This window comes from Macrosteles quadrilineatus, unplaced genomic scaffold (assembly GCF_028750875.1).
Source record: "Macrosteles quadrilineatus isolate MER2022 unplaced genomic scaffold, UCM_ALF_1.0 Scaffold_2__2_contigs__length_208266976, whole genome shotgun sequence".
Classification (NCBI taxonomy): Eukaryota; Metazoa; Arthropoda; class Insecta; order Hemiptera; family Cicadellidae; genus Macrosteles; species Macrosteles quadrilineatus.
Window position 1 is genome coordinate 115,264,531 of NW_026542595.1, and position 27,447 is coordinate 115,291,977.

The 27,447-nt window shown below is 35.2% G+C and overlaps 1 protein-coding gene across 1 annotated transcript in view; it reads right to left on the reverse strand.

Moving 5' to 3' along the window:
• The window catches only part of LOC128985672 (transient-receptor-potential-like protein), a 34,425-nt gene extending 8,071 nt beyond the window's left edge, over positions 1–26,354 (reverse strand). The window contains exons 1-15 of the mRNA XM_054405440.1: positions 26,256–26,354; positions 20,248–20,330; positions 17,600–17,742; positions 16,478–16,715; positions 13,430–13,572; positions 12,489–12,690; positions 10,618–10,788; positions 9,531–9,765; positions 8,733–8,885; positions 7,426–7,681; positions 6,430–6,563; positions 4,640–4,763; positions 3,767–3,962; positions 2,838–3,005; positions 434–659 (exon numbers count right to left, since the gene is read on the reverse strand). Of these exons, the coding sequence (XP_054261415.1) occupies positions 434–659; positions 2,838–3,005; positions 3,767–3,962; positions 4,640–4,763; positions 6,430–6,563; positions 7,426–7,681; positions 8,733–8,885; positions 9,531–9,765; positions 10,618–10,788; positions 12,489–12,690; positions 13,430–13,572; positions 16,478–16,715; positions 17,600–17,742; positions 20,248–20,277 (2,419 nt within the window). The 5' untranslated portion in view covers positions 20,278–20,330; positions 26,256–26,354. The remainder of the gene's footprint in view (positions 1–433; positions 660–2,837; positions 3,006–3,766; positions 3,963–4,639; positions 4,764–6,429; positions 6,564–7,425; positions 7,682–8,732; positions 8,886–9,530; positions 9,766–10,617; positions 10,789–12,488; positions 12,691–13,429; positions 13,573–16,477; positions 16,716–17,599; positions 17,743–20,247; positions 20,331–26,255) is intronic.
• Between the last annotated feature and the right edge of the window lie 1,093 nt (positions 26,355–27,447).

Here is a 27,447-nt window from a genome sequence, read left to right on the forward strand (position 1 = left end):
ATAACTTTCTCTGCATAAATGCTATATCTCAGATGTAAATGCTATATCTTCTTGAAAGTATAACATCACTACGACTATACTAATAGATCCTAAAACTTCTGGACCCTGTTACGTTTATATGACCTCTAAACCCTATCAATTGTAGTGGCTGTATCCGTTAGAGGCTTCTAGACCCTATAGCTTCTCTTTTAGACCCTATTATTTCTAGATTTTCTAGCTTCTAGAACCTTTAGACGTTATGACTTCGTAGGTTTAGACTCTATAAACTTTAGATCCTTTTTTTAGATCGCATAACCTCTAGATCATATCCACTCCAGACCCCGTCTCTTTTAGGCCCTATAATTTCTGGACCATGTGGACTTAAAAACCTTTGGAACCTACAACTTTAAAACCCTACATCTCCTCTAGCTTCTTGACTCTACATGGTACTCACTGTCTTTCTTCTTGTCAGCAGAAGACACGTCCATGCCGTTCCTCTCCAGGACCTCCAGCAGTTCGTATCTCATCGCAGTGATTTCTCCCTTGACTTCGTTGATGTCATCATCAGTGACCGGACTATCATCAGCCTGACGATGCATCGCAGACACATACCTCCAGATGAGCGACCTGATGACGGCGTTGTAGCGGAAGTCTCGCTCCTTCTCCTGCTTTGCTCGTTTCTGTAACAAGATCATCAGTAGAATAGTTGATCATCAGATTTGTCATCAGTAGAAGATTCTATCATCAGATTGGTAATCAGTAGAATATTCTATCATCAGATTGGTCATCAGTAGACGAGTCTATCATCAGATTGATCAACAGTAGAAGAATTGGTCATCAGATTGGTCATCAGTAGATGAATTAATCAGCATATTGGTCATCAGTAGAAGAGTCTATCATCAGATTGATCAACAGTAGAAGAGTCTATCATCAGATTGATCAACAGTAGAAGAATTGATCATCTGATTGGTCATCAGTAGAAGAGTCGATCACCAGATTGGTCATCAGTAGAATAATTAATCATCATATTGGTCATCAGTAGAAGAGTCTATCATCAGATTGATCAACAGTAGAAGAGTCTATCATCAGATTGATCAACAGTAGAAGAATTGATCATCTGATTGGTCATCAGTAGAAGAGTCGATCACCAGATTGGTCATCAGTAGAAGTATTGATCATCAGTAGACGAGTCGATCATCAGATTTAGATGCATGCGAGGCTGACACACCGGAATGAGTATTTTATGGCTGAATGATGGGTGAATGATGTGTTGAATGAAGAAGATTACATAATTAATGAAGAATGCTTTGTCATTGATTAAGATTGATTCTTGAACCAGAACCATTTATTGAAAAACCAATAATCAAGGACAGCCGGGTCCAGTTGGAACCATTAAAACGATTCGGAATTTTCTCAGGATCGAACCGGCAAAGTTCTGATAATTAGGTGTGCACTATAACCATCTCAACCCAGCTATGCTATAAGACATGTAGATGACGTTCTGAATGATAGAATGTAACAGATAAATGGACATTTTTATTGAGAGGCAGAAAATGTAAAGAGATCAAATTTAAAATATGTTTGAGTAAATTTTAAAATGATAATTAATTAACTGATATTTCATTTCCAGGGATTTTGCAACGAATCTTAATTTATATATTAAATGAAAATCATTTGTTTGAGTAGATGTAATTTATAACCTGTGCTTAATATAAATTTACTCCGTTTACCCTGTGTACTTATTCATAACACATAAACACGTCATGAAAATTTAGAGAAAAAAATACATTCATTAAATCAAAATCTCACTCTTTGGTTTCCATATCTTTATTCTTAAAAGTGCAAACATAAAACGAAAATCCCTAACGTAAAAGTTATGTAGTTACAACGTAAGCTTAAATAATAACAAACTTTAGTTTCATCAATACTTAGGCCCAAACTTGGAGTCACTTAAGGCTCCATTACTACTCAACTAAGAAGCTTTTAGGCTAATCTAATCATTCATTTGACAGAAGACTATTTAATTGCTGTTAGGCCTTATTTAATACTACCTTTAGTTAATACTAAAAGAATTACAAGGAAATTTTACTGTTATCTTTTGTAAGTTTTACAATGAGTGAATTATTATTCGAGTCTATGACCACAATAATATTTGTTTTTACAAAATTTGTTATCAATGTGCTGATATTTTAATTTATTTCATATTAGTTTATTATTAATAGTGGAATATAAAATAAAAGTAAATAGAACCGTTACATGTTAATTTATAATAATAGAACAAAGTCTAAAAATTAACAATTGTTAGGACTTCGTTTGAGACCCAGGACGAAACTTTGGTTTGGTAAGGAGCTAAGTTATATTGAGCTCTCATAGGCTCACGTTTTTATATGAGGAAAGAAAATGGAATCTTTTGTTTCAGATATTATAACAATGTTAAACAACATCTTCGAAAATTATTTAAATGAACACTATTTCTGAGTTGATCGTATATTTGTATGGTCGTTCTAGTAACCATAAAGGTAGTAACACTATAGTATTTTTGTGAAGCCTAATGATAGATTATAGATTTTACCAGAGTATTAAAATTAAAAGCGAGGTTGAATGGAAATGTTTTGACCGAATGGGTTGATAGCTTTGTTACTGACTAAGATCAGCTGTTTGTATAGTCAGGAACATTTACTAAAGAAACAACGATCAATGATGGCTGGGACCAGCTTCAACCTATCAAATAGCTTTTGAATTTTCTCATGATCAAACGTCCTTCTGACTTCAAACTGAGCACTATCTTCTCAGCTACCAAGCAGAAGATCTTATCTAATCTTTAGGAATCTCTAGATAATTCTACAACTGTCCTGTACCTTGCTGCAGATTCTTCTAAGTTTGTCTTTCTTCCGGATGCCCAGCAGCTTCAGAATCATCTTGGGTGTTGGGAAGATGTTGAAGGGAGGCGGCAATGTAGCGCTCTCCTCGAAGTAACTCATCCAAAGCTTGGTTCTCGCAAACTTCCACTCGGTGTCAGAGTGTTGCTAAGGGACATAAGAGAAGAGAACATATCAAAAGAGGAAATCTTAGTACACAATGAAATATTAATTGGATCAGGTAAGTTGATAAAAAGGGGCGCCAATGATAGTTATCTAAAAATTTCATTATCACTATCATTTCAATGAGCTACCAACACAATTTTGTATTTTAAGCTGTATGTTTGAATGTAAATGAGGTAGAAGATGAAATGCCTTAAAAGTTTCCCTACTGATGCTTAGCTAATATATTGAATAAAGCCTTTGCACAGTCTGGGAAAGTCAAAAAGCCTTTTCTCGTGATTAAAAGACTTAAGAAGGAGAGGTATATTATCACGTAGGATACTCTTAAAACGTTATGTAAAGTGCCAAAACTAAAATAAATAGTTTAGAGTAGTCTTTGCGTACTTGCATAAGACAGTTACACATCGATACAAGATATTACCCCACCATGAAACGATACAAGAATTCCGCGACAGTGGAAAAAATGAAGTTCAGTTCGTGGAAGTACTCCTACGCAAAATTCATCTTGGAAACATCTAAATATGTGAATTTCGGGAGGATAGTGATAAAAAACACTATGGATCTCCTACCAAAATGACAATATAAGAACAGGTTCTGCCGTTGGTGTGGATAAAAGACAATAAATTGGAAAATGGATGCACTAGAAAAATAGAGACAAAGAAGAAGATAGTACATTTTTTCAGTCCACCAGAAAAAGACCTAAAGTGTAACAACCCAAAACAACAAAGAGATAATTCTCACTTTACCTCGATCAAGGCGTATGAGTTGGACATCATGGCGATCAGCAGATTCAGCAAGACGATGACGTTGATGACAGAGTAGCTTCCGAACATGAGGAGGCCCCAGAACCTTGTGTAGGTCTTGATACCCATCAGGTCGAAGGAGTCGAGACCGACCATGCCGAAACTGGCCCAGAACAGCGACTGGGACGCCTCGAACACACTGTAAAAGTCAGGCGTTAAAGTAGAGATGGTAAAGATTGGAATTTTAACTTTTGGAAGTATGTCTAATCAAAATATATAGAGTTGAAGAGTGGATTGTAAGTATATGGGTAGTTATGGATGATTGAGTCACTAGGAACACTTTAACATTGTAGAAATTTAAAATATATATATTTTTTTATTGAATACAAAAATTTTAAATAACATAACATTTATGGATATTTTTGAGGCTTAAGACCCTAACTGAAATGAGAGATTGGAAAGACTTAAAAATGCTCCAACAAGTCAAGGCAAAAGTTAAGAGACAAGAACAAGGAGTATCATGAAGGATTTTGATTCTTTAAGAAAATCCAGAACCAAGATCTTCAAGTTGGTTGGTGGCCTAAAACCGCATCTTGGACACGTCAAAAGTGTCCATGATCACAATTTAGTTTTTTACAGTCACTTAGCAGAAGGAATTAAGGTCATAAGAAAGAAATTTGTTCACTTAAGTGTAGGAGAAATATTTGTTAACGAGAGAGAGATCTTACACAATTAATTAGAACCTTTAACTCACTTAAGTCTTGTCAACCTCGAATGATTTGGTGTGCTATCCTTTAACTTTAAGTAGTTTATTTTAGGGAAAATAATTTTGTATGTTTACCGGGAGATAAGCAGAAGTTTTGAAGGGTTACTTACTTCCCAAAACTCCTCCATTTGGTGCAAGAATCACCGTGGTTGTCCCAGTCAGCCATCTCTCCCGGCAGAGAGTAGCATTTTCTCCTCTCAAGCTCGGCAAAGTACCAGAGCAGCTGGTTCAAACCTGTCCGACATTAAAAATAATGTCAGAAACTTAAAGTTAAATTGATAAACGACTTGGACACACTGAGGTGCATAGTTTAATAGTTTAAATGCGATTGCAAATAATTTAAGTGTTGAAGGAAATGATAGTTTTGTTCCATGATCACACCATTGATATCAAGAGATCAAGGACAGCTGCATGATATTTCGAAATTTCGAGTATCAACACTACAGTCACTAAACTACTCAGACATTTATGCCCCCAAAAACTAATAGGTTTAATTAAGGCTGATGGTAGTTATTCTTTTGAAAAAAATGCGTTCCTGATGTGGTTTATTAACAAGGTAGTAACAGAAACTCGGAATATGAGTGATACAGTAAACAAGTGCCATTATGAGCAATACCAGATGGTCATAAAACTTAGACGAAGAAGCAATACAGAATTAGAGAGCTAGATCGCTAGATCTGAATTTGTAATAACAGGACCGATATTTTGTCGTAAAAATTGTTGAATAAACTCAATCGAACATTATTGAAGACATAATCCTAAAAATGTTAGAAAAAAATTAAAACTCGATTTAATTTTTAAAAACTAATACTTTGGGGGTATTAGCCTACGACATAGTGTTTAACTGTGTTTTACAAAATACGTTTTAAAGAGACTATTGTAACATAAAATTAAGAAAACTGCTGTGCTCAATAGTTGTTGACAATAAGTTACAAAATACGAACCTTACAGACATTTATACAGGGTTAAGGCCTGATTTCCAGGAAAAACATGTCAAAACATCAATTATAAAGTTGTGACACATGTATTTTTTATTGATTCCATTTAATAGACGTTACGTAACTTTACTTTAAAACGTATTTTAAGGCTAGATAAAGTTTGTTTGTTATCGCATGTTTACTGCCGGTTTGATATCGAATAGCATTGACACTTTGGGTGTATTTTAGAACAAAGTCCTCTAAAACAATTTGATTATCGCTTGTGGGGAAATTAAGTTTCCAAAAATAAGTGTAATCTGAATATGTAGAAGTTTAATTACGAATAAATTGATTGAAATAATTTTGTATTTGGGTTTTTAAGTAAGGCGGTGAATTATTATTAACACATAAAAACCCAAATTTAAAAATTATAATTTGTAATAATTAGTTTTAAGTAAACTTTTTGTTCCTTCAATAGCATGTAGATTCATCAAATGATTTTTTGTTAATTGTTCATTCAAAAGTTACCTGTATGGATTGATTAATATCTCTTTAGGACGTTTAAATATTAAAATACAATTTTAGGAAGTATTTGCTATGATTGTAAAATGTGTGTATATTATAAGCCTTAGTCCAGGCAGAATCCATCTAGGATTATTTGTAGGAAAAACGTGAAGGAAAAAGAATTATAGGCTGATTTGTTATCCTGATTTCAATGCAGAATACATCTATAAATATTTGTAACTACAATCTAGGCAGAGTATATCCAAGCCCAATTTTCGGTATGATATCTAAATTGTACTTAATATTTTCATAATTAGACCTTTAACAAATTCAAAACATGATTTTAAATCATAATTCTCTCTATTGAAGGTCAAAATGTACAAAAGAGTATTTTTTTTTAGCAAAATTAAATCCTTAGTTTTAGTAAAAATCCTAATTTATCTTCTTTTGAACTAGTTCTTATTTAAATAATTACTTACCACAAGCAAAGGCGAAAAGCACCAAAGAGTAGATGAAGAAGAACTTGACGATGTCGATGACCATCCGGCCAAGAGAGATCTGGAGAGGTCCAAGATGAGGGTTTATCGAAAACATGTGGACCAACTTCAGGGCACTGTAAGCAATAAATTATTATGGTTTATTCAGCGAAAAGAGGGCCAAAAAATCTAAGATGAGGGTCAATGGACATTGACCAGCTTCAGGACGCTGTAAGTTATAAAACTTATACTCTAATGGTAAAGGATGGAAGTGAACTAACTTCAGGGCCTTGCAATTTATAATTGACTATAATGAATTTAGCCCGGAGAATTTTGAATGATGGTTGAAAAAATATGTAAACAAGCGTCTTCATAATTTATAAAGGTTTAAGACAAAAGTTGATAAAAATAATGAATTACAACTTCAGGAAACTGCCGTTTAATAATAAATCAGATTCATTTAAAGAAGAGGGATCAGAAGAGTTGTAAAACGAAATTTTGTGCAAAACAGGTTGACCAACTTCAGGGCGCTGTAGTTTATTAACAGTCTTATTCGACAAAGATACATTTACAAAAGTATGCTTATGGCAAATGTCTAACTGGTTTTATTACCCTTTTCAATTCCGAAAGAAGCTCTTAAGAGTATTTTGAAATTTCTTCGGTGTCCAAAAAAAAACTATGAACGATTTTATGGGAGAGTCCTAGATTAATTTAGTAAATAAAACGCCTGTTTTCTGAAGGAAACCTTCCAGAGATACTAAGAAGCCCTTTAAAAATTGCAATTCTCGGAAAAGTGAGATACTTGTGATAGTTTTCATAATATGAAGAACCTGGAAACACGTTAAGTGAGGCAATTTGATCATGAAACCTTTTCAAGAATGAGTCAGCTAGTTGAGAACTGAAAATACTCTTCATAAGAAGGTACAGGATTATCCTTTCCAAAAGATACATTGGAAACCATTTGCAAGGCTTCATTACATTCCCCTCAGGTGTCTTTACCTGAGGACGTTAGCTGCAGCGAAAAGTCCTTCAGCGATCAGCTGTGGGTCAAAAGCGTCCCACTGTTCCCGCGGAATGTACGCCGTGGCGGGATCTTCAGAGATTTCAATGCTCTGTTGATAGTAGGCGGCCGCGCGCAGCATGAACACGGCGACGTATAGGGAGTTGCGGCTGAAGTCTATGAAGTTCCACATGTTCCTGAGGTACTCCTGGATGCCTTCGAGGTAGATCTCCATCGTCTCCTCCCATATGAAACCTGGTTGAGATTATTCATTTAAGAAATCCCTTGATAAATTCTTGAATGGTGGTTTGTAAAGTAATGAAAGGTGTTAAAACTACTTGAGCAATACTCTAGGGTGGGACTGAAATTGGAAAGCTGTATTTGGAATATTTCCCCAAAACAGCTCTTCTCAAATTTGCAATGTTAGTAGGCTACCAGGTATTAATCAATTACCTAAAATCAAGATTCGTCTCGATTACGTCAGCCAATGGGCATAGCATCAGGAATTTCTTAAGTAGCATTTAAGTCTTGATAAAAGAAATGTCTGTTTCACAGAAAAAAGGCGGGTCTTTTTTTTTTTTAAAAAGGGCCAACGCTCTTTTAAATTGCACTGAGATGATCTGATTGGATTAGGTTAGGTTGGTTCATTTTAGTTTATGATAATCACAAAGTAACATTTCGAAGATTTCCTTTTTTTACGCATTGAGAAGAGGACATTAATCCAAATTGACATGCCAACTTTGTATTCATTTGTCACATCAACAAACTACTCAAGAAGAAGACACAACTTTAGATGTTGCAACTCTTAACATGTTTGAATTATCATAAGCTAATCTAACGTAACTAAGCTAATTGCGAAATAATTGAGCCTTGACTTTTAAAATACTGGCTTCTTGAAAAAGCCTTAATGGGATTTGTTTCCAACAAGTCCCCAACAGTTGCCGAACATGGTAGTTCATTGTTACAGTCTGTATGTTGCGACCTGTCTCCTGACCCTCCCATCTACCTTGAACTAGACCTTAAACCATTGGTCCCCAGATAGACGGATGGTCAGGAGAAATGTTCCATCATACAGACTATAGCCTCCTTAGCTGATGAGTTAGACATTGTTTGTTCAAAACGACAATCTGTACAATTTCTTTCATTGCAGACATCACTGACTCATGCCAGACCGCAATAGAACTTTCACTTTCTTAAGACTTCTACAAATACCAGTAGGCTCATGGGCCCTTGAATTTTCTAAGGAAAAGACACAAATGTCCTATTCAAAATGTGTGTTAGCAGCCCTTTTTATACATGCTTGTACCTAACACATAGACGAATACGATCCCCTCCAGCAAGGATGGTCCGTTGCCTCGTTGCCGCATCAACTCCTCTTGCAGTTGTTGTTTCATAGCGTCCGTGCCTAAGATTTGGATGACGAGAACTTCGGCCCGTTGGGATACCAGGATCAGGATCACTGTTGGAAGAAAAAAATATGTCAATTTTATTATAGTACTTTGTGTCCAAAGATTTTAGTACGTTTTGAGACATTTTGAGCGGTAAGTAAAAAAAAAAAAAATTCTCACTCATGTAGAAAATTTGATAAGCTGACATTCAAAGACAAAATCACTTTCTAGTGGGTTTATGATCTTGATTTATTTACAAAATTATTGTTATCAATGGTAAAATATATGGTTACTTTTATGCCGTTTCTATCAAAGACGCTGTTAGTCCAGAAGGGAGTAACACTGGACTCTCGTCCTTAGGCCAATAACAAAAAGAATTTAGGCCAAGCTCAATAATCAAAATCAACTAGCCTACAAGTTTGGTTTGTAACAAAAAAGATTTGCAAAAATGTCTTTAGGACAAACCTAAATATAAGAAACAATGACCTCTTAGGTGAACATAATTAAGAACTCCTCTTTGATGGATGTCTCTTCATAATCTTGCAATAACTACAATATTTTTTTAAAGCGTTTATAAAATATTATGAAGCTGATAAGAGGTCAAACTGCTCATCCTAGTAAACAATTAATTGTTCTCTTCCCCAAAATTGTCTCACGATTCAAGAGATTTTATTGAATTTTAGTAAATTTCTTTTAACAATCTTTAAAACACTTACACAAAAAGAACAAATAGGAAGAGGCGTGGATGAGAAACTTCATGAAAGGTTTTCTCATGAGTTTCCCCTTCTCAGTGTTGGGAGCGATCATGTACAGGGTGCAATAGAAGGGGAAGAGGAGCGCCACTTGGCAGATCTCGTAGAGTTTCTTCACCAGAGGCATTCTGCGGAACCCGGGCAGACCGTCGTACCAGAGGGCGGCCAGGAGCTGCTGGATGTTGGGGTGGGCAACGAACTGGAAGGTGAAGAAAAGGCGAGGTCAATAATGGAGTATGTAATTTTATTTTCACAAAAATAAACCTTGAAATTGTCTTATTGGTTCATTGAAATTACAAAAACGAAGACTGAAAATGAAAGTGAGATATTGATGAATGTTTTAGCTATTAATTGGCATCTCTTATTACTTATAACTTTTCAGGTGTTTTATAAGAGCAAAATGAATAAACCGGATCCTTTAGGTAAAATTATTCACAGTGGTGAATGACAAATAATGAAGTTGAACGTTTTACCAAAGGAGGGTTTGAATAATAAGCTTATCTCGATGAAGATTATTCATTAAGATATTTATTCATGAAATCGTTCCAATAGTAATCAGTGTATTTTCCCTTCCAAATCTTGAATCCTTATTCCTCTACAAACTTTTAATTTGAACTGCTCCCATAGAGTTAGATAGTTCTTTAGTTAGTCAATACATAACTTAGACGACGTGTACCAATGTATTTTCATCGGTTACTTTTCTGAAGATCCGTCCTGATTACGCTTAAATACGAAATGCCCTAATAGATAAACACCTTTTCTCGTGGTATTTTCTCTCATACACATTTACAAATAGAGCCTATCCACTCCTTGTCTCGAGTTGCCACAGAATGATGTTAGCAAAGGGAATCAAACCAAGCAAGATTATAGGTAAGTTATACAAACACTTCAGCATTTCTTAAACTAGTAAATCCATTATTTAGAAGAGCTATCATGCGAAAGATGATCCAACACCGTCAATTAACCTTTACACTAATTTGAGATAGCTCGATAGCTTCATTTGGAAGAACCATGTCATCTTTTACAGCTGTTTGATTACAGACATCCTCACCTTCTTCTGCTTGTAGTTGATGGCCAGTTCGAGCCTCGCCAGCTTCATGTGATCTCCATCCTCGTAGGGAGGACTCTCAGGATCGTGGTTGAGGATGACAGCGAGCTCCTGCGAACTGCGAGACTGGTGGAGCAGATCTACAGCGAACTGCTGAACTTGACGTCGAAGTTCCTGCAAAGATAGTTGTTGGATGTTGATGAACTTTCACATTGTATTCCCGAGGATGACGGATAAGATTAAAGAGGAGAGGTTGGAGGAAATAGATAATGAGGTGCCTATTTTCAGACGAATATGATTTAACTATGTTAAATGAATGAGATGACAGATGTGTTACTAGATAATCTAGGTTCTTTGGTAAAGATCTTTTATCACAAGCCCAATGTTGAAGGACAGCTGAGTCTAGTTGAGCCATAACATGATTTACGTTGTTCACAATTAAACTGATAACCAAGCAAGCACTTTATCAGTTACTCAGCTATGGTAAGTTATTTCAATTTTGACGATCACCAAAGCAAGTAGTATGCCTGACTATTAAAAAACTGTTATCGCAAGGGTTCGTAAAATTGCCAGGTTTTCAAAGGTGGTTTTGTAAGAGTATCTTCAATCGGGAGCTGATTTAGGAATCCTAACCAAGTCTGTTTCCCTATTCTATAAAGGACAACTCCTCCCTAAATTGTCATCTCTCTGTTGTCATCATTTGGAAATATTAAGTCAGTTTGACTCAGAAAAAAAATATTTCCAACATTTTTTCCAAATGCAATACAATATTGAACTATTCGTCACTGATGATGAGAGTGAATTGTCATGCCTATTTTAAACATTGATAGTGAAACGGACCACAGTCATAAACAACTACAAAGAGTAAAGAAGCTAAGAATGTCGTCCGGAAATTCCAAAGTGAATAACGTTTGGGTGATGACTCAACAAACTAATATAGCAACAACTGCTCACCACTCAAGGTCGATGGTCCTATAAAAAGTGAGTGACTCAAGTTCAATATCAAACACTATTACATTGGGGCCCAAAATAGTCTTAGTAGTAAAGCTACTAATGTATTAATTTTACAAATTTATGTTAAAAGAGGAAGAGTAGTACAGTAGTACTCTGGTGACGACCAGTGTTCTGGAGACGACGAAATTCTTCACCAGTATTTTCTATTCTACTCGATGATATTCTAGTAATGGTGATGGAGTTGGTGTTCATCAAAAGTCTAATTCTCCGTTAAGTGGGCATGAAAGCCTATTCAGGAAGATTTTCCGAAAATATGTTCACCTTATAGTTGCTTAAACTTTGATTTTAAAGCCATCACGAACTCTTGGTATATTATTTCGAGACAAACTTTGCAAGGATAATTTTAGATCATTTAAAGTTTCACCAACAAACCCAATTTGTACAATTTACCGGGTGTTTCATCAAGAACTCATGGTAAATTATTTCAAAACCAACTCCTCGTCAAATTTGAAAGAATAATTTCAATATCGGATGAGATGGGCAGGATATATCATAAGAAAAGAAGACAACTCTTTGCCAAAGAAAGTACTGGAGAACAACCCAAAAAGAACATTTCCCCTTGGTAGACCGAAACTGAGATGGTGGGACCAAATAGAAAAAAAACATAAGAAAACTGGGACGAAGGAAGGAGGACGCAAGATGCAGAGATGTATAGAGGCAGTGTGTTGGGAACGCCAAGTACCATTTAGGATGCCAGTCGATTACCTACGTCGATTTCCCACTAAGGAAAAACAGTATGTACCATGAAGACTTCCATCGACAATAAAACTCATGGTCCATTATTTCGTCACAACCTCCTCCTCGTCAACTTTGCAACGATCATTTCAATACAGTATCCACTGAGCTAAACCATCGCATACCATGTACTGGAGTTTGCACTCCTGTTCAGCGAATGCAAGACTGCGCAGCTCCCAGGAGAGTTGGAAGGCGGTCAGGATAGGATCGTTGCTGGAGAGAGCGATGAGAGAAGGACTTGCGAGAGCGCGGTACTCGTTGACTCTCGAGAGGGAAAAGCGAAGAGGGTCTTCTTCAGACTCTCGGATACACTTCTCGCACCCGCATCTGGAAAAACAAAATGTTTGTTGGTTTGGAAAAAAACTATCCATGATTTTGAGATGATACAATGATGACGGTAGAAAGGCCTTTTAAGTTACTCCAAGTAGAATATATTTATCACGTGATTCTTCAATGCCTCAAAATGTTGTCGTAACATGGTCATAACACTTTAGTAGGTGACGAGACCATCTACACTACTCTAGGACATAGTACCTCTTCAGCTTTGGATGTGACAGAATCTTCTGTAGGTGATCAGTATATTAATTTTACCAGATTCGGTAAGATTCTTTGTGAAACTGCCTGCCCACTGATAAAGGAAACATCCCCACCCAAAACCATGTAGAATTGACTATTGGATAATGGCACGTAGGTCATAATTTCGATTTTGTTCAGGTTAATTTTTAGAAACAATTCGTTAACAAACATTTTATGAAACACAGACGGTAATTTCCTAGAATTACCTTATTGTTAAATCGGGTTAGCACTGATGTGGACGATGCTTCATGGTCAGAAGCAAGTTCTAATACCTTTCCCTGATCTTTATTTCCTAATCCCAATTTTATAAAGAGATAACTCAAGTCTCCTTTTCGCACCAGGGAAGGTGTACCCCTGGAAATATTAGTTGTGAACATTCTTTCATAAACGGTTGCATTTTCGATTGACGTTTCTGCAAATCTGTTTACTTATTCGGTTAGATTACAAAGAGTTGACGTTGTTCTTTCAACACAAAAGATCCACATTTTACCTGACATCGTGGGGCATAGGCAGGGTCGCTCCTCGGTCCAGGAGGATTTTGATGATCTCGTAGTTGTTCTTATGAGCTGCCAAAATCAGCGGAGTGATGTCTGGTGTAAACGTGGCTGTGTTCCAGTCAACCTTCTCCCAGCTCTGGAAATGTCAGAAAAAACTATTATTGTATTAAGTATAAAAGAAGATTCAATGTCCATAGTTTTTTGGCTTTTTGACCTAAATAATTTCACGAAACCCACCTTGCTGTAAAACAACTAAAAAGAATAATGAATCATCTCAAAACATAATGAGGAATCGGTTATTCAGCAATATTGTGGAGTAACATAATTGTAAAAGGTGTTCTATTATTTACAAAAGGACAATAATAAATATGAAACGAAATGAGATAAACAATTCAAATTTGCTTAATATCAGTAAATTATTGATATGCTGGGCAAGTGTTTAATCCATGAATATTAACAATATTTGGCGGGATTATCCTGATTCAGATTGCAATTAATTAATACATTAATTATTAGTAGGTATTTAAGCATATAATTAGGTCAACGGCTTAACAAGCCCATCAATAATAATACGTTTGGATTAACTTTAGTGGAAAAGGTCAGTCGAATAAAATAATTTGCTGTTGTAGAGGTATATAACTTGGTTAGCATATTGGCAAAATTTTAGAAATAATAATACTAAAATGTATATACCCAACATTGTATACAACAAACCCACTATGATAGGATTTATTACATACCATTAAATTTACTGAATATACGTGTTGTAAATTATAAAATGTAATAATACAGTTTAAAAGATACCGATCTTATCCCATACGGTAGTGCAAACAATTAAATTTTAATGATTTTAAAGCATCAACTATGTAAAACAATATGGTTTGGTACATCACTAATCCATGCTTAGATAAAACATTTAATCACTAGGGTTGCTCTTTTCAACAATAACCACAGAATACTTTATTCGAATATAAAGTGCCATGCAATCAACTGTTTTATTGGATTAATAATCAATACTCCCGATTCATAAGATCAGCTGTTATTTGATTTTGTTGAAACATGTACTGTTCATGCACGTTCTATTCAATAGTTTTCAACAACATTTTGTTATAACTTCATTACGTGCATTGTTGTCGTTGCCTAGCAACCATAAACTCAACCTCAATTTCTATTATCGATCATTTTTGGTTATCTATGACATATCCTAACACACATTTTTACAATAATAGATCAGCTGTTTGTTCTTAAATTATTACATTACTGTTGTAGCAAGGTTAAAGTTAGTTTTATCCGATTAATAATTGCATGTAATGTGTACGTGTGAAATAAATGATAGTTTTTTGAAAGCAATAGCAGATAAAATAGCTTTATGTCTACGTCAGTTTATAGGCGTTTCAGAAGCCGTCACTACCAAGGGTTTTATGGCATTTTAAGAAGATAGAAGATAGTAAGATTATCACATCTCAACAAAAGATATTCCATAAAATATGCTACTTAAATAACGATAAAACTCTCATAAAATAAAAGGGATACTTCTCACAAAAATTGAAATCCGTTGCAACTTACTATCAAAGATTTTTACGTAAACTACTAGTATCATAAAATTGTATATAGCCTGAGTTTACTAAGTAAATTTAGTACTTAATAAATTATTTTTTCGCAGGATGTAGGCAGAATGTATTGACGATGATCACCGAATGACTGTCATGAGAAACTAACGAGCGGTGATCGTGTTTTGATTGCAGTGATTTGCATGATAGTGTTGAACCTTATGGGTCGATTAAATTTGTAAAAGTTACAGGAATTACGAATCGTCTTAGTGAAAACCCTTAATAAAGAATTATTAAAGTTAACATACTGTAAGAAAGGACCACGAGGTCCAAAGTTCATCTAAATAAAGAGGAATTTTCATGTAATTTTAAATCTTTATGAAAATCCTTATTATTGGCTTCGAAACCTTTAGCGTTGCTAACCTTGAAACCATAAAACCTTGAAGTGTACCTTTTAAGCTCACAGTTATAAAATATAGGAGTGTTGTAGACTATTATTGAAGTTGCACAGCATATAAGTTGTGGAAAATTAAAATTATAAACAGTAAAGTCATGAAAATGGATATTTTGAAGTCTTAACCTTTGTTTTATGAATCCATTAAGTCTTTAAAACATGATGACGTAAAAGTTGAAGTTGATAATCATAGATACTGTGTGAAGATTAAATTATTATATATAAAGTTATAAATCATGGTATATATTGTGTAACCTTAAAGTTGTGCAAACCGTTACTTTGAAAGTTATTGAATGTGTGTCTTAAAATCAAGCTGTAACATGTAGGTTGTCTTGCTACCCTAGATAGTGTTTGGGACTAAGGGAGACTAGTTCAATCCCCAGCATTCACAAAGATCGGTTTGGATAGCTTTTCAAACAAACTTTTGAGATTATTTTATAAATAAATCCCATTAGGATCTTAGGGTTTGATCGAGAGCTATCAAAAACATTTTATAGATTTTCACTGCTTTCCTGCAGTTTTTGAAATTGTTTGATACGTAATTTTACTGGCGTAGACATTAAAAAAGACAACAGGGTCCTAGACGGTTTCACTATAGATAAATCATATCCCCTTAGTAGATTTCTAATCCTTATGGAACAGCTGAAGCCAATTTTATTGTTAGTTCTGTCCGGTGTACTGTAGATGTCGTGTTTTGTTTACAATTTGTTTCTTGTAATTTCAGTCATTAAAAACCTCGTTTAACCAAATAAAACAATCTAATCATAATCAATAACTCGTCCCCTTAGTTATACAACCAAACAGTAAAGCATAGAAACAAAATTTCGTCGACACTAGCGATCAGTGTCACCGGAAATGAACTAGGCATGAAAAACGAGCTTCAAAATTTACAATGGGATGAAAAGTCTACTTGTGTTGTTGGTTAGTCTATGTCATAAGGATGGCAAACCTACTATGGGAGTATGATAATGCCTGAAGTAGTGTGAAAAACGATCCCCAACCAGAGCCTTTTTAGGGCTAAAAACTCTTCAACTCACGTAAGGGTTCCCCTCCTTATGTACGATCTCCTCGTGTTCCAGAAGCAACTCCACCGCCTCCACGAACTCCGAGTTGATCGCGTGGAGCAGAGCGTCCTTGGTGTCAACTCCCAGGACCACCAGCAACTCCACCATCTCCAGATTCTCTCCTTCGATGGCCAGGATCAGCGCAGAACGGCCCAGTGAGTCGGCGCAGTTGATGTCGATGTGGTGACGATGGTGGGCGCGCTGGAGCATCCTGTGAATTGTGAATCCTTTAGACTTTTGTTTGAAAAAGATTATAATCTATAGATTTTCGTTAATTTTAATGTTTAATGGAGTCAGTGGGACTTAAGGTGGGTGATAAGGTGAATTCGATATTCCAGTAAAGTTTTTGACAGAATGACGGAATAGTAGTTTTCATCACTAGGAGCAAAAGTAGCTCTTTTTGGTACGCAATGCCTAGCTTGGAAATACGATTAAGTACCAAAAAGACACTTTCGCTCCGTGTGATGAACAACTATTTTCACCATACTGCGGAAATAACCTTCTAATCGTTTCATAATTAGTAAAAATAAAGTTTTACAAAGTCGTCATCAATGTTTACATTTCTGTTGTTTAAAAAAATAACTTAAATTATCAACGTTTCCATAACGCACTGATAATGTTTTGATGTTAGGGAACCGAAAAATTTACCATTTGTTTGTTCTGTTCCCTGCCCGAATACGATGATTTTGCTGACAATTTAGAGCAACTAAAAATTCCTGATTTTCAGACAGTATGATGAAAATGTTTTTGAAAGAAAACTGCCTAAATATGGTTATTTAAATTCAAACTGCAAGAATGAGTTAATGAATATTTACGAATTGTATCATAGCATTATGTAATAGAAGGCCGCGTAGTGGGTATGTGGCAACGTCGCACCAGCCTGTTGCCATGGTAACAGTAATAACAAACGTGTAAACATAAACATTGCGCACACGCTCCATTATGAACTAGTAGGCCTACAACAGCTGTTTCAGTAGGCCGGGACTGCTATGCGGCGTTGCCACTTTTCTCTTTGCATTCAACGGTCGTGTATTAGAGACCATGATTGTATTCAACTGTATTCAAGTAAGATTACTGTATTTTAAGATATTTTACCTCCTGACGTTGGCGGCATCACCTCTCTCGACGGCCAGAAGGTATTTCTTCTCCTCCAACGACAGAGATTTGGGCAACTGGGGCATCTCCACGGTTCTCTTGAATGAACCCGACATGCCCGGGCCCTCTATCTGCACTCCCACCTGACAAAGAATAATGTTATACTATATGAAATGTATAACAAAATAAGCACAACACAATGCACAAACATTATCTTCATTGCCAAACAATATAAACATTGTTAATACCTGCTAGGCAAATACTACTACGCAATATTTAAAATAGAAGATTATACATGGTTTCAGCTCGTATATAGAATAATCATCAGCTTGCTAGCATAAGTAGATAGACCGTTATACAGGGTGAGTTTTAAATGAGTTCCCCCCCCCTACTTTTTTCTACATTTCTTAAGATATCAACTCCGGACCACGTCAGATCATTGTAAAGTAGTAAGTACTTCATTTTGACTGGGTATAAATTTTTGGCCGCCATCTTGGATCCGCCATATTGGATACAAAGTTTTTTTTTCAAAAGTAAAGGTAGGGCTGTGACCCATTGTTTTAAACTAGATTTTTATGCTGAATACGATTCTGCAATTCGTTTTTAAAAATCTTGATCCAGTCTAAAGTTATGAGAACTTTTTATATCATTATTTTTTGCCCATTTTAACATTGTGCATTTAGAAACTAAACTAAGAACATAACCCTAAAATAGTGCTAGATAAAGATTTATGTATATTATGTGGTGTATACTTATCTTTATCTAGCACTATTTTGGGATTATGTTCTTAGTTTCTAAATGCACAATGTTAAAATGGGCTAAAATAATGTTATAAAAAGTTCTCATAACTTTAGAATGGATCAAGATTTTTAAAAACGAATTGCAGCATCGTATTCAGCATAAAAATCTAGTTTAAAACAATGGGTCACAGCCTTACCTTTACATTTGAAAAAAAACTTTGTATCCAATATGGCGGGTCCAAGATGGCGGCCAAAAATTTATACCCAGTCAAAATGAAGTACTTACTACTCTACAATGATCTGACGTGGTCCGGAGTTAATATCTTAAGAAATGTAGAAAAAAGTAGGGGGGGAACTCATTTAAAACTCACCCTGTATAGTTTCTATCTTCTTATGACGATCGTCAAGGAAGATTTACATTGGCTCCATGTTGCCAAAACTATTATCTGCAATTTTCTGGATCGCCTCATAGCAAGTGTCAACTTTTTAAAACATTATTTTTATCCAATGCATATTTTTCAGTCAGTGAACGTTCCCTAAAACATTGGGAGATTATTTTAATATGGAAAAACATTTTCTGTATCATTTCCGATTTTAAAACCAGTAAAGTTTCATAGGCTACAATTACAGTTCTGTAGCTCATACGGACAATCAATTGAAATTTAAGGACATTACCAATTCAAATGGCATTTTAAAAGAGTGTGTGGATTGTTCAAAGTGGTTTTAAACATTTTTAATTTAAAAAATGTTCTTATTTTTTATTTTCTTACAAATTTCAATTAAAATTTTTCAGATAATGTTACTAATACCAAAATAGATTGAAAAAGGCGTTTATTTTTATATCGGCCTATATTTAAAACAGAAAATTTCGTTTTAGTAGGGAACCGGAGTTTTGCCAACGGGTGTCAGGTAGATGGGGGGGATGCCTTCGGCCACCTCTTGGTGCGGAGATTTGCCAACGGTGGTGGTGGGAGAAAGAGTGTGACGGAGGAAGGGAGAGCGATTGTCAGGGTTGTCTACGCTTGGCAGTTATGCGCTTGTCGCAGTGGGTTAGGTTAGGTTAGGTTAGGTTAGGTTAGGTTAGGTTAGGTTAGGTTAAAAATTCAATACATTTCCTTTCACAGTCAGAGGTGCATAACTCCATTACTTTGAATACAGTCAGCATCCTGCCTGGTTTGTCCACCCCTAGCGGAAGCCACTCTCACGGTCACGTGTAATCGCTCTCGCTCAACCCACAACCGTTGGCAAAACTCCGCAGTATGTGGAATTCATGGATGGGGACCATTTCTACCTGATACCCGTTGGCAAAACTCCTATACTCGTTTTAGTATTTTAGAATACTAACCATTAAGAATTTCTTCAAATCAATTTGTTACAATTTTGACTTATGATCTGCATTGCCTTTGTGAAGGCCAATGAGGGTTTTACAGCCTTCTAAATTTCATTTGTGGTGAGCAGCTTGATTATAAATACTTTTCTACTTTCACGCACCAAATTCAAACAAAGGCCTGTCATTTGAACCAGCAAATAATTTGAAGGTAAATATATTCTTTTGGACAATCTTCACACAACACTCATAAATCACATTGTGAGTTTATCATGTCGATCTTCCCACATTGAAACATACTCGAACCTTATAAAACGTTCCTTTATTATTGGATAAAGTAACATAGTCTCTTCTATTGCAAGGCCGCGGTGTTGGTGTGTGGCAACGTCGCACCAGCCTGTTGCCATGGTAACAGTAATAACAAACGTATAAACACTGCGCAGACGCTTCAATAAGAATGCGCCAGCTGTTTCGGTAGGCCTGGACTGCAACGTTGCCACTTGTCTCGCCGCGGCCTTGTATGGCAGGAGGCTATAGTGTGTGTTAAGAATGGTGGCTCGGTTGCTAGTTATGTTACTTACTCCGTCCAAATCTTTCTTCTCGTTAGCCATAGCACAAGTTGGTCAGCTGCGGTGAAGACAGTCTCCCGGCTCCTAGGAGCCTGCTGTAACAGAAATATCACTCAATATCAGTCTAAATATCACTCACAGCCATAGCACAAGTTGGTCTGCTGCGGTGAAGACAGTCTCCCGGCTCCTAGGAGCCTGCTGTAACAGAAATATCACTCAATATCAGTCTAAATATCACTCACAGCCATAGCACAAGTTGGTCAGCTGCGGTGAAGACAGTCTCCCGGCTCCTAGGAGCCTGCTGTAACAGAAATATCACTCAATATCAGTCTAAATATCACTCACAGCCATAGCACAAGTTGGTCTGCTGCGGTGAAGACAGTCTCCCGGCTCCTAGGAGCCTGCTGTAACAGAAATATCACTCAATATCAGTCTAAATATCACTCACAGCCATAGCACAAGTTGGTCAGCTGCGGTGAAGACAGTCTCCCGGCTCCTAGGAGCCTGCTGTAACAGAAATATCACTCAATATCAGTCTAAATATCACTCACAGCCATAGCACAAGTTGGTCTGCTGCGGTGAAGACAGTCTCCCGGCTCCTAGGAGCCTGCTGTAACAGAAATATCACTCAATATCAGTCTAAATATCACTCACAGCCATAGCACAAGTTGGTCTGCTGCGGTGAAGACAGTCTCCCGGCTCCTAGGAGCCTGCTGTAACAGAAATATCACTCAATATCAGCCTAAATATCACTCACAGCCATAGCACAAGTTGGTCAGCTGCGGTGAAGACAGTCTCCCGGCTCCTAGGAGCCTGCTGTAACAGAAATATCACTCAATATCAGTCTAAATATCACTCACAGCCATAGCACAAGTTGGTCTGCTGCGGTGAAGACAGTCTCCCGGCTCCTAGGAGCCTGCTGTAACAGAAATAACTCAATATCAGTCTAAATATCAACAAAACACTGATATTGGTATTAAAATATCCAGTGTCTGTCCCTACAACAAGGTGCACAAATGCTGACAGTACAACGATGTAATCGAAAGTAGATAAAAAATGTGTAACTGATTAGTCATGTTATTTGTATGGTTTAAAAAACTGTCAACGGTCAACGGTAAAAGAATCACGAGATCGTCAAAAAATGATCACATCCTAGACCTAATCCAAACGAGTAGTTACCACCGAATACTAGAACAGACAAGGTATGGATCATGAACATAAACAGATTATGTTACTGGCCCGAAAGTGAACATTATTTAGCATTGCTTAAACGGAACTGTTTAAACCATATTTTAATGATATTAGTATAGGATTCGGGCCAGCCACTTCATTTGTTTATGTTCATGATCCATACAGCTTTCAGTTCAAATATTCGTGGTAGGTGCTCATTGCTTATTTGAATGAAGATCTCTTTGGTTTGAGCATTTGCATCAGCTGTGTGATAAAATGTGTAAAATATGCCATCGTGATCTTATTTGATCATACAGTACAGTATGATTTCTTCGTAACATTTTTGTTTATGTTTGTATCTTGTCAGTGTTTTGAATACTTTTTGACGACATCCTAGGGGTGACAACTAACTACACGTCTACAGTAGACCTGGCCATTCGGGCTACCAAAGATCACGTTGGCAACAAGGTATTTAACCTCTAGAATAGTTGTTAAGTAATCTGGAAGGCAACACGTCAAAAATTAAAATAAATAAATACCGACCAATTCAGTTAGGCATATTTAAGTATGGTTGTTAAGTGTGCGGCTTACGGATTTCAAAAAGTTTCGTCTTCCTTATTATCTTCAAAAAAAGTTAAATACGTTTATTTTGCGATACTCATTCGCCTATTGGGTCTGATGATGATTGGAGTGTCCAATCGAAATCGATCACCACTTACAATCTTTTTTGTATATTTACCGTCCTGTGAGTAACAAGCGTAAATATATGTTTCAAGTGTAATAAGACATTTATGTTATTTACTTTTCAAATACAATCCACATAATATGATCTCCCAAACAATTACAGATGTAAAATCAAAGACTCGCCACAGAGTAATAATCTATGTCTCCTTGAGTTCTTGCTCTGTGTTTTGCAAATTACATATTACACCCAAGGATTGCCTGAGGCAGACGTGTGAGACGATGATTACAAGTTTAGAAAATTACGAGTTCTATAAATAGATCTTGTGTTTTGCGAAACCATGGGACTGATTTAATGCGAGAACCATTCGAAGAAACAGGTGTTTTATAAACAGCTGATTATCAATTAGGATAGCTTCCTTGTGAAGTTTTGTTACTGACTAAGATCAGCTGTTTATTTGGTCAGCATCGTATGATAAAAGTCTAATGATTGAAGACATCCGGGACCAGCTGCTAACCATAAATAGTTTTTGACTTTTCTCTGGATCGAACCGGTGAACTTTTGGTAGCTATGCAAGCACTGTAACCGTGTTCAGCATGTAACCAGCTTTAAAATCATGACAGTTTATGTTTGTTTTTTCTTGCTAAGTGTGATGGATGTTAAAAATGTAATTTTCGAAAAATGTACAGCATTAAGTTTTTATTTTTACGCCAATCGTTCAATTGTTTTACTCCTATTTAGTAAATCGTATTTAAATCAGCTTGTGTAATCTTGAAACAGAAGGATATTCAAATGATTATATTTGGAATAAATGTGAAGGTACTAGAAGTCAATTCAGATTATATTCACCATTGTTGTAATTTATTTTTAAATACTTAGTAGGCATGTATGTCCTTTCTGAATACCAAACCGTCCATCCGATTAAATTGAAGCTTAGTAAAACTGTTTCTGAAAAGGTCTAAATGTATAACTCTTGATTTTAAAATCTTTAAGGCCCATTTTCTTAGGCTGTAAAAGCTACCTTGTTAGTCAGAATAACGTATTAATTTGATTCGTTTTGTAGAAACAATAAGAAAAGTGGAGTGTTTATATTTGTTTTTGGATATTTACCTCGTGGTTAAAAATCGCTGATTATTTATTTATGTCCATGACAACAAAAAGAAAACACAAACTTTCTAGCTCTCAAAAGCTAGTTCTGAAGCATACAATTTAATTTGCAAATAAACAAAAATATATTGATAAGTAGTATCAAATGTAAAAAAACTGATAAACTATTTTTGGGTTTAATTACAATGTTATGGCAATTGAAATAAACTCTCTCCTTCAGTATCTATCTATGTGACACATGCATGTATGTGGATTGCTTCCTACTATATTGAAGGCTCGCTGTTGTACATGGATTTGGCACAATTGATAAAACCATTAATTTTGTAGTTTAGACTTATAAAATGGAGGCAGTTTAACTTTGTTTTTTTATATTTGGGAGAGTTCTAATGATGACTTAATTGTTAATTATTGATTTGATTTTTTCAAAATAATTTCTGTGGACAACCAGTAATTTACAATATATTGTTAAACTTTGTTAAAATAGTTCTTTATGCTGGTTGAACAACAATAGACACATTAGCTAAGTTCCTTAACTGATTTGAAATTATGTTTTTCCTATCGTTCGTTGAAAAATACTTTGTTGTACAAAAATTCTAGGGAACGAAAATTGTATTTTTTATATTCTATTTTTACACACAATAAAATATCTTCACACGTATCTTCCGTCTTACCCTTAGGGGTTCTCAAATTTTAACAATAATTTAACATGGTTATCTATAAAAGTTATAAAATGGAAAAAAGCTACAGAAGGTGTAACACAAGGGTAAAAATAACACCAACAAATTGTGTTAAAGCATTTGTCCGGGTTGGGTGATCCTCACTTAAAGGCTTCCTATCACGTTGGTACCCATGTTTCCTATTCTGTAATAAGGGTTGGTAACATTGTTTCTTACTATAACGGTTGTTTGGTACCCCTGTGTTCTCTAATAGTGGTTGGTACACTTGATTCCTTCGTAACAGCTGATTTGATTCTAATATCATTTCCAGCTTCACTTAAACTAGATAAATAAGTATTTTTATTATACAGGGTGGTCATAAATTATTGGACACATTTTAAAATTACATAAACCAATAACCAAGCAACTTAGAAACTTGGGATTTATTTTATTGAATGGAAAATTTAAAATAGTTTTATACAGTAACTGCAAAACAATAATTACATAAATGTCAATAATTATAAAAAGTGGTTATAAAAAATGTGCAAAAATCACTCAAACAGTTTGTGTAAGTTTTTTCCTCAATGACTCGTGTTGTGGCATATACAGCATGGATAGAATGGCATAGTTAGCATAACAAAACCAACAATGGACCTTTCTACACCAGCTGTGTATGATATTTGGTGAATCAAACCTTAAACTGACTTAAAAGTAACAATTTTACTAGGGTTAAATAAAAAGCAAAGTCTTTGGTTTAATGAAAGTAAATCTGCAATAACTGTTCGAAGAAGGTTTTGTTTAGAGTAGAGCCGTAATTCTCCGTGTAAAAATTTTATAAAATGGTGGTACAGTCAGTTCGAACGACTGGGAAGTGTCCAACATATAGTCTAAAGGGTCCTCAGCTCAAAAGAACATAACTTACAATAACAGTTTAGGTGATTTTGACTGTGTTTTTATAACTACTTTTCATAATTGCTGACATTTTTATAATTAATTTTTTGTAGTTACTGTATATAACTGTTTTAAATTTGCTATTTAATGAACCAATTTCCATGTTTCTATGTTGCTTGGTTTTTTATTTATTTCATCTTAAAATGTGTACAATGATTTATGACCACCCTGTATTTTAAAATATTCAAAATTATTTTATAACCCAAAAATACATTTTAGATTGAAGATTTTACTTAGCGAAACACAACGGCGAAAACCCGACTCCAATAGCATGTTTCGTTTTAAAGTTACGATAAAAAAAAAAAAACTGAATTAAAATCAATGACATTCCATGGTCGAGATAAATTTAAATATCCAAGGACAATGAATGGCGCGAATGAATGGCGCGAATGAAAGGGGACATATGAATGAGAATGAATAAGGGACATAAGATAAGATAAGAAGCACCTCATTCATTCGTTGTCTCTTTAAATCTTTAGAAACCTACCTCACTTTATTTTATCAACATTCGCAATGCTGTAATTTTTGACTCGGTGGGCCGTTTGAGGTAGGGTTTGCGGCATTGTATTTTTATAAAAAAGACCTTTAATTTGATGAGCATTATCAACCTCTGCTTACCTCGCAGATTTTCTTCTAATACCTGAGGACCAGGACAAATTATTTTTTTAACAAATCATCACTGAATAATGTTTTAAAATAATATTTTATAACCAGTGAATTTGTCTACCCATGCTGCTCCGCAGCATTGAAATAAATATTATATCATCGAAATAATAAAATTTATATTTGTGTAGGATTATTCCAAAATATATACGATTATATGATCACGTTGCTGGTTTTTCATGATTATAAATGGAGAAATACATCTTAAATTGAAGTAAGAATTCAGAAATAAATTAAATTCATGTTATTTGGTCGATTTATACAGTAAAATAAAAAGTAAAAATAACAAATCCCACCGTCGTTATTCAACTATAATTATATCCATAGTCAATAATCAAAATAAATACATAGACGACTTGTATCTTAGTCTTTTAACTTTTTTAGGCTATTACATTTATTTTGAGAAAGTAGTGGTTTCACCCAGAATTTTCTGAAATTTATTTTAAGGGCATATTTTTGGTAGTGGCATTTTTTTAGATTTTTGCATGGAAACAGTCCAAACCATGGTCATATTACACTATCCAACATCAATCTGAAATAAACAGCATTTTAACTGATAGCTCTATGAAAAACTGTTTCTAGAATTGAAACAGTTTGGGATCGAACCAACGAACTTAAGATTTTTAAAGCCAACACTATAGTAATATTTAGAGGTAATTTTGAATCAATAAAGGAAAAGTCAGAAAAGCATCTAAAGGGTATTGAGGAATATTTGGACTTTAAACTAAATTAGGACAAATTTTGACTTCAGAAGGGAATTTTAGGGAAATTTTGGGGAAATTTTGACTTACCAAGATGGTCGGCGTGGGTCTCCAGGACTCCAGGCACAGTGGCACCTAGGCTGTTCTGCTAATCAACAAACAACAGAAACAAACGCTTTGGAGCGAGAGAAATATCCGGACAAAGTTGGCGTCCCTGGGGCTTCCCCGGGTTTTATACTTCGGCTAACAAGATCTAGACCTTCTGCTGCGCCATTGGTGCTCGGGTAGGCCTGTTAGTGTAATCCTGTTGAATCATCGAGAATCAAATCTATTCCCGATGATTTGAATTTTGTGGAAAGAGGAAATACATAATATATTTTTGTGTTTATTTACATAATTTTCTTGTTTATTATTTTTTTATGTGAACAATCCAAGCTCTAGTCTGGTCCAATGTTGATATTTTATTAGAAAGCATTATATTAATTAGCCAAATGACATCTGGGTCCAGAACCAATCTCTTGGAATCGAACCAGCGAACTCCATATTTGAAGGGAAGCACTAAACCTACTTGGCTATCCAGACAAATTAATGAAATCTAAAGTGTTGTTGTTGGTACACTTACGTATAAAAAGATATTGGGTTTGAAAATTCTATGGACAGTAAAGAGAGTCCATGTTTCACTAAATCAGCTGATTAATGCTAATTCAATTGTTGAACTTTCTAAAAATATGTAAACCTTAAGTTTACTCTGCTAATAGTAAGTGTAAACACTTAGTTTTTGTGCAAATTAAATAATGACGTTTTTATAGATACAGTAAAGTTTTGTGGTAATTCGTAGTAGTTTCCATTGAAAGAAAAGAAAATGCTACAATTTGAAAATAAATATTGAAAAACATGAGGAGGAGGAAATTTGGTGATATGGATCTCGGTCGATTGAGAAGAAAGGCTTTACAAAGGAATCTGGATATACACAAACTTGGTGATAAGAATAATTTGTAGGTTTTGTTTTGTTACGTTTTACCTTGCGAGTAAAAATAAAACGATAGGTATATAATCATCATGTTGGTAAACTGTATTGCCAAATTGAAGAAAAAATTAAAGTTAAATGAAATGTTTACTGGTCATACAGAAAAAGATTTCAAAAAGTTCTGCAGGAACTATTTAATGATACCTTGACTATGATAAGCACCAGTTGTAACAACTCAACATCAATGGATCGTACTTGTGTTATTGAAGGTGGTTCATCGTAAACCGCAACTACATAAATACCCAAAATGCCAAA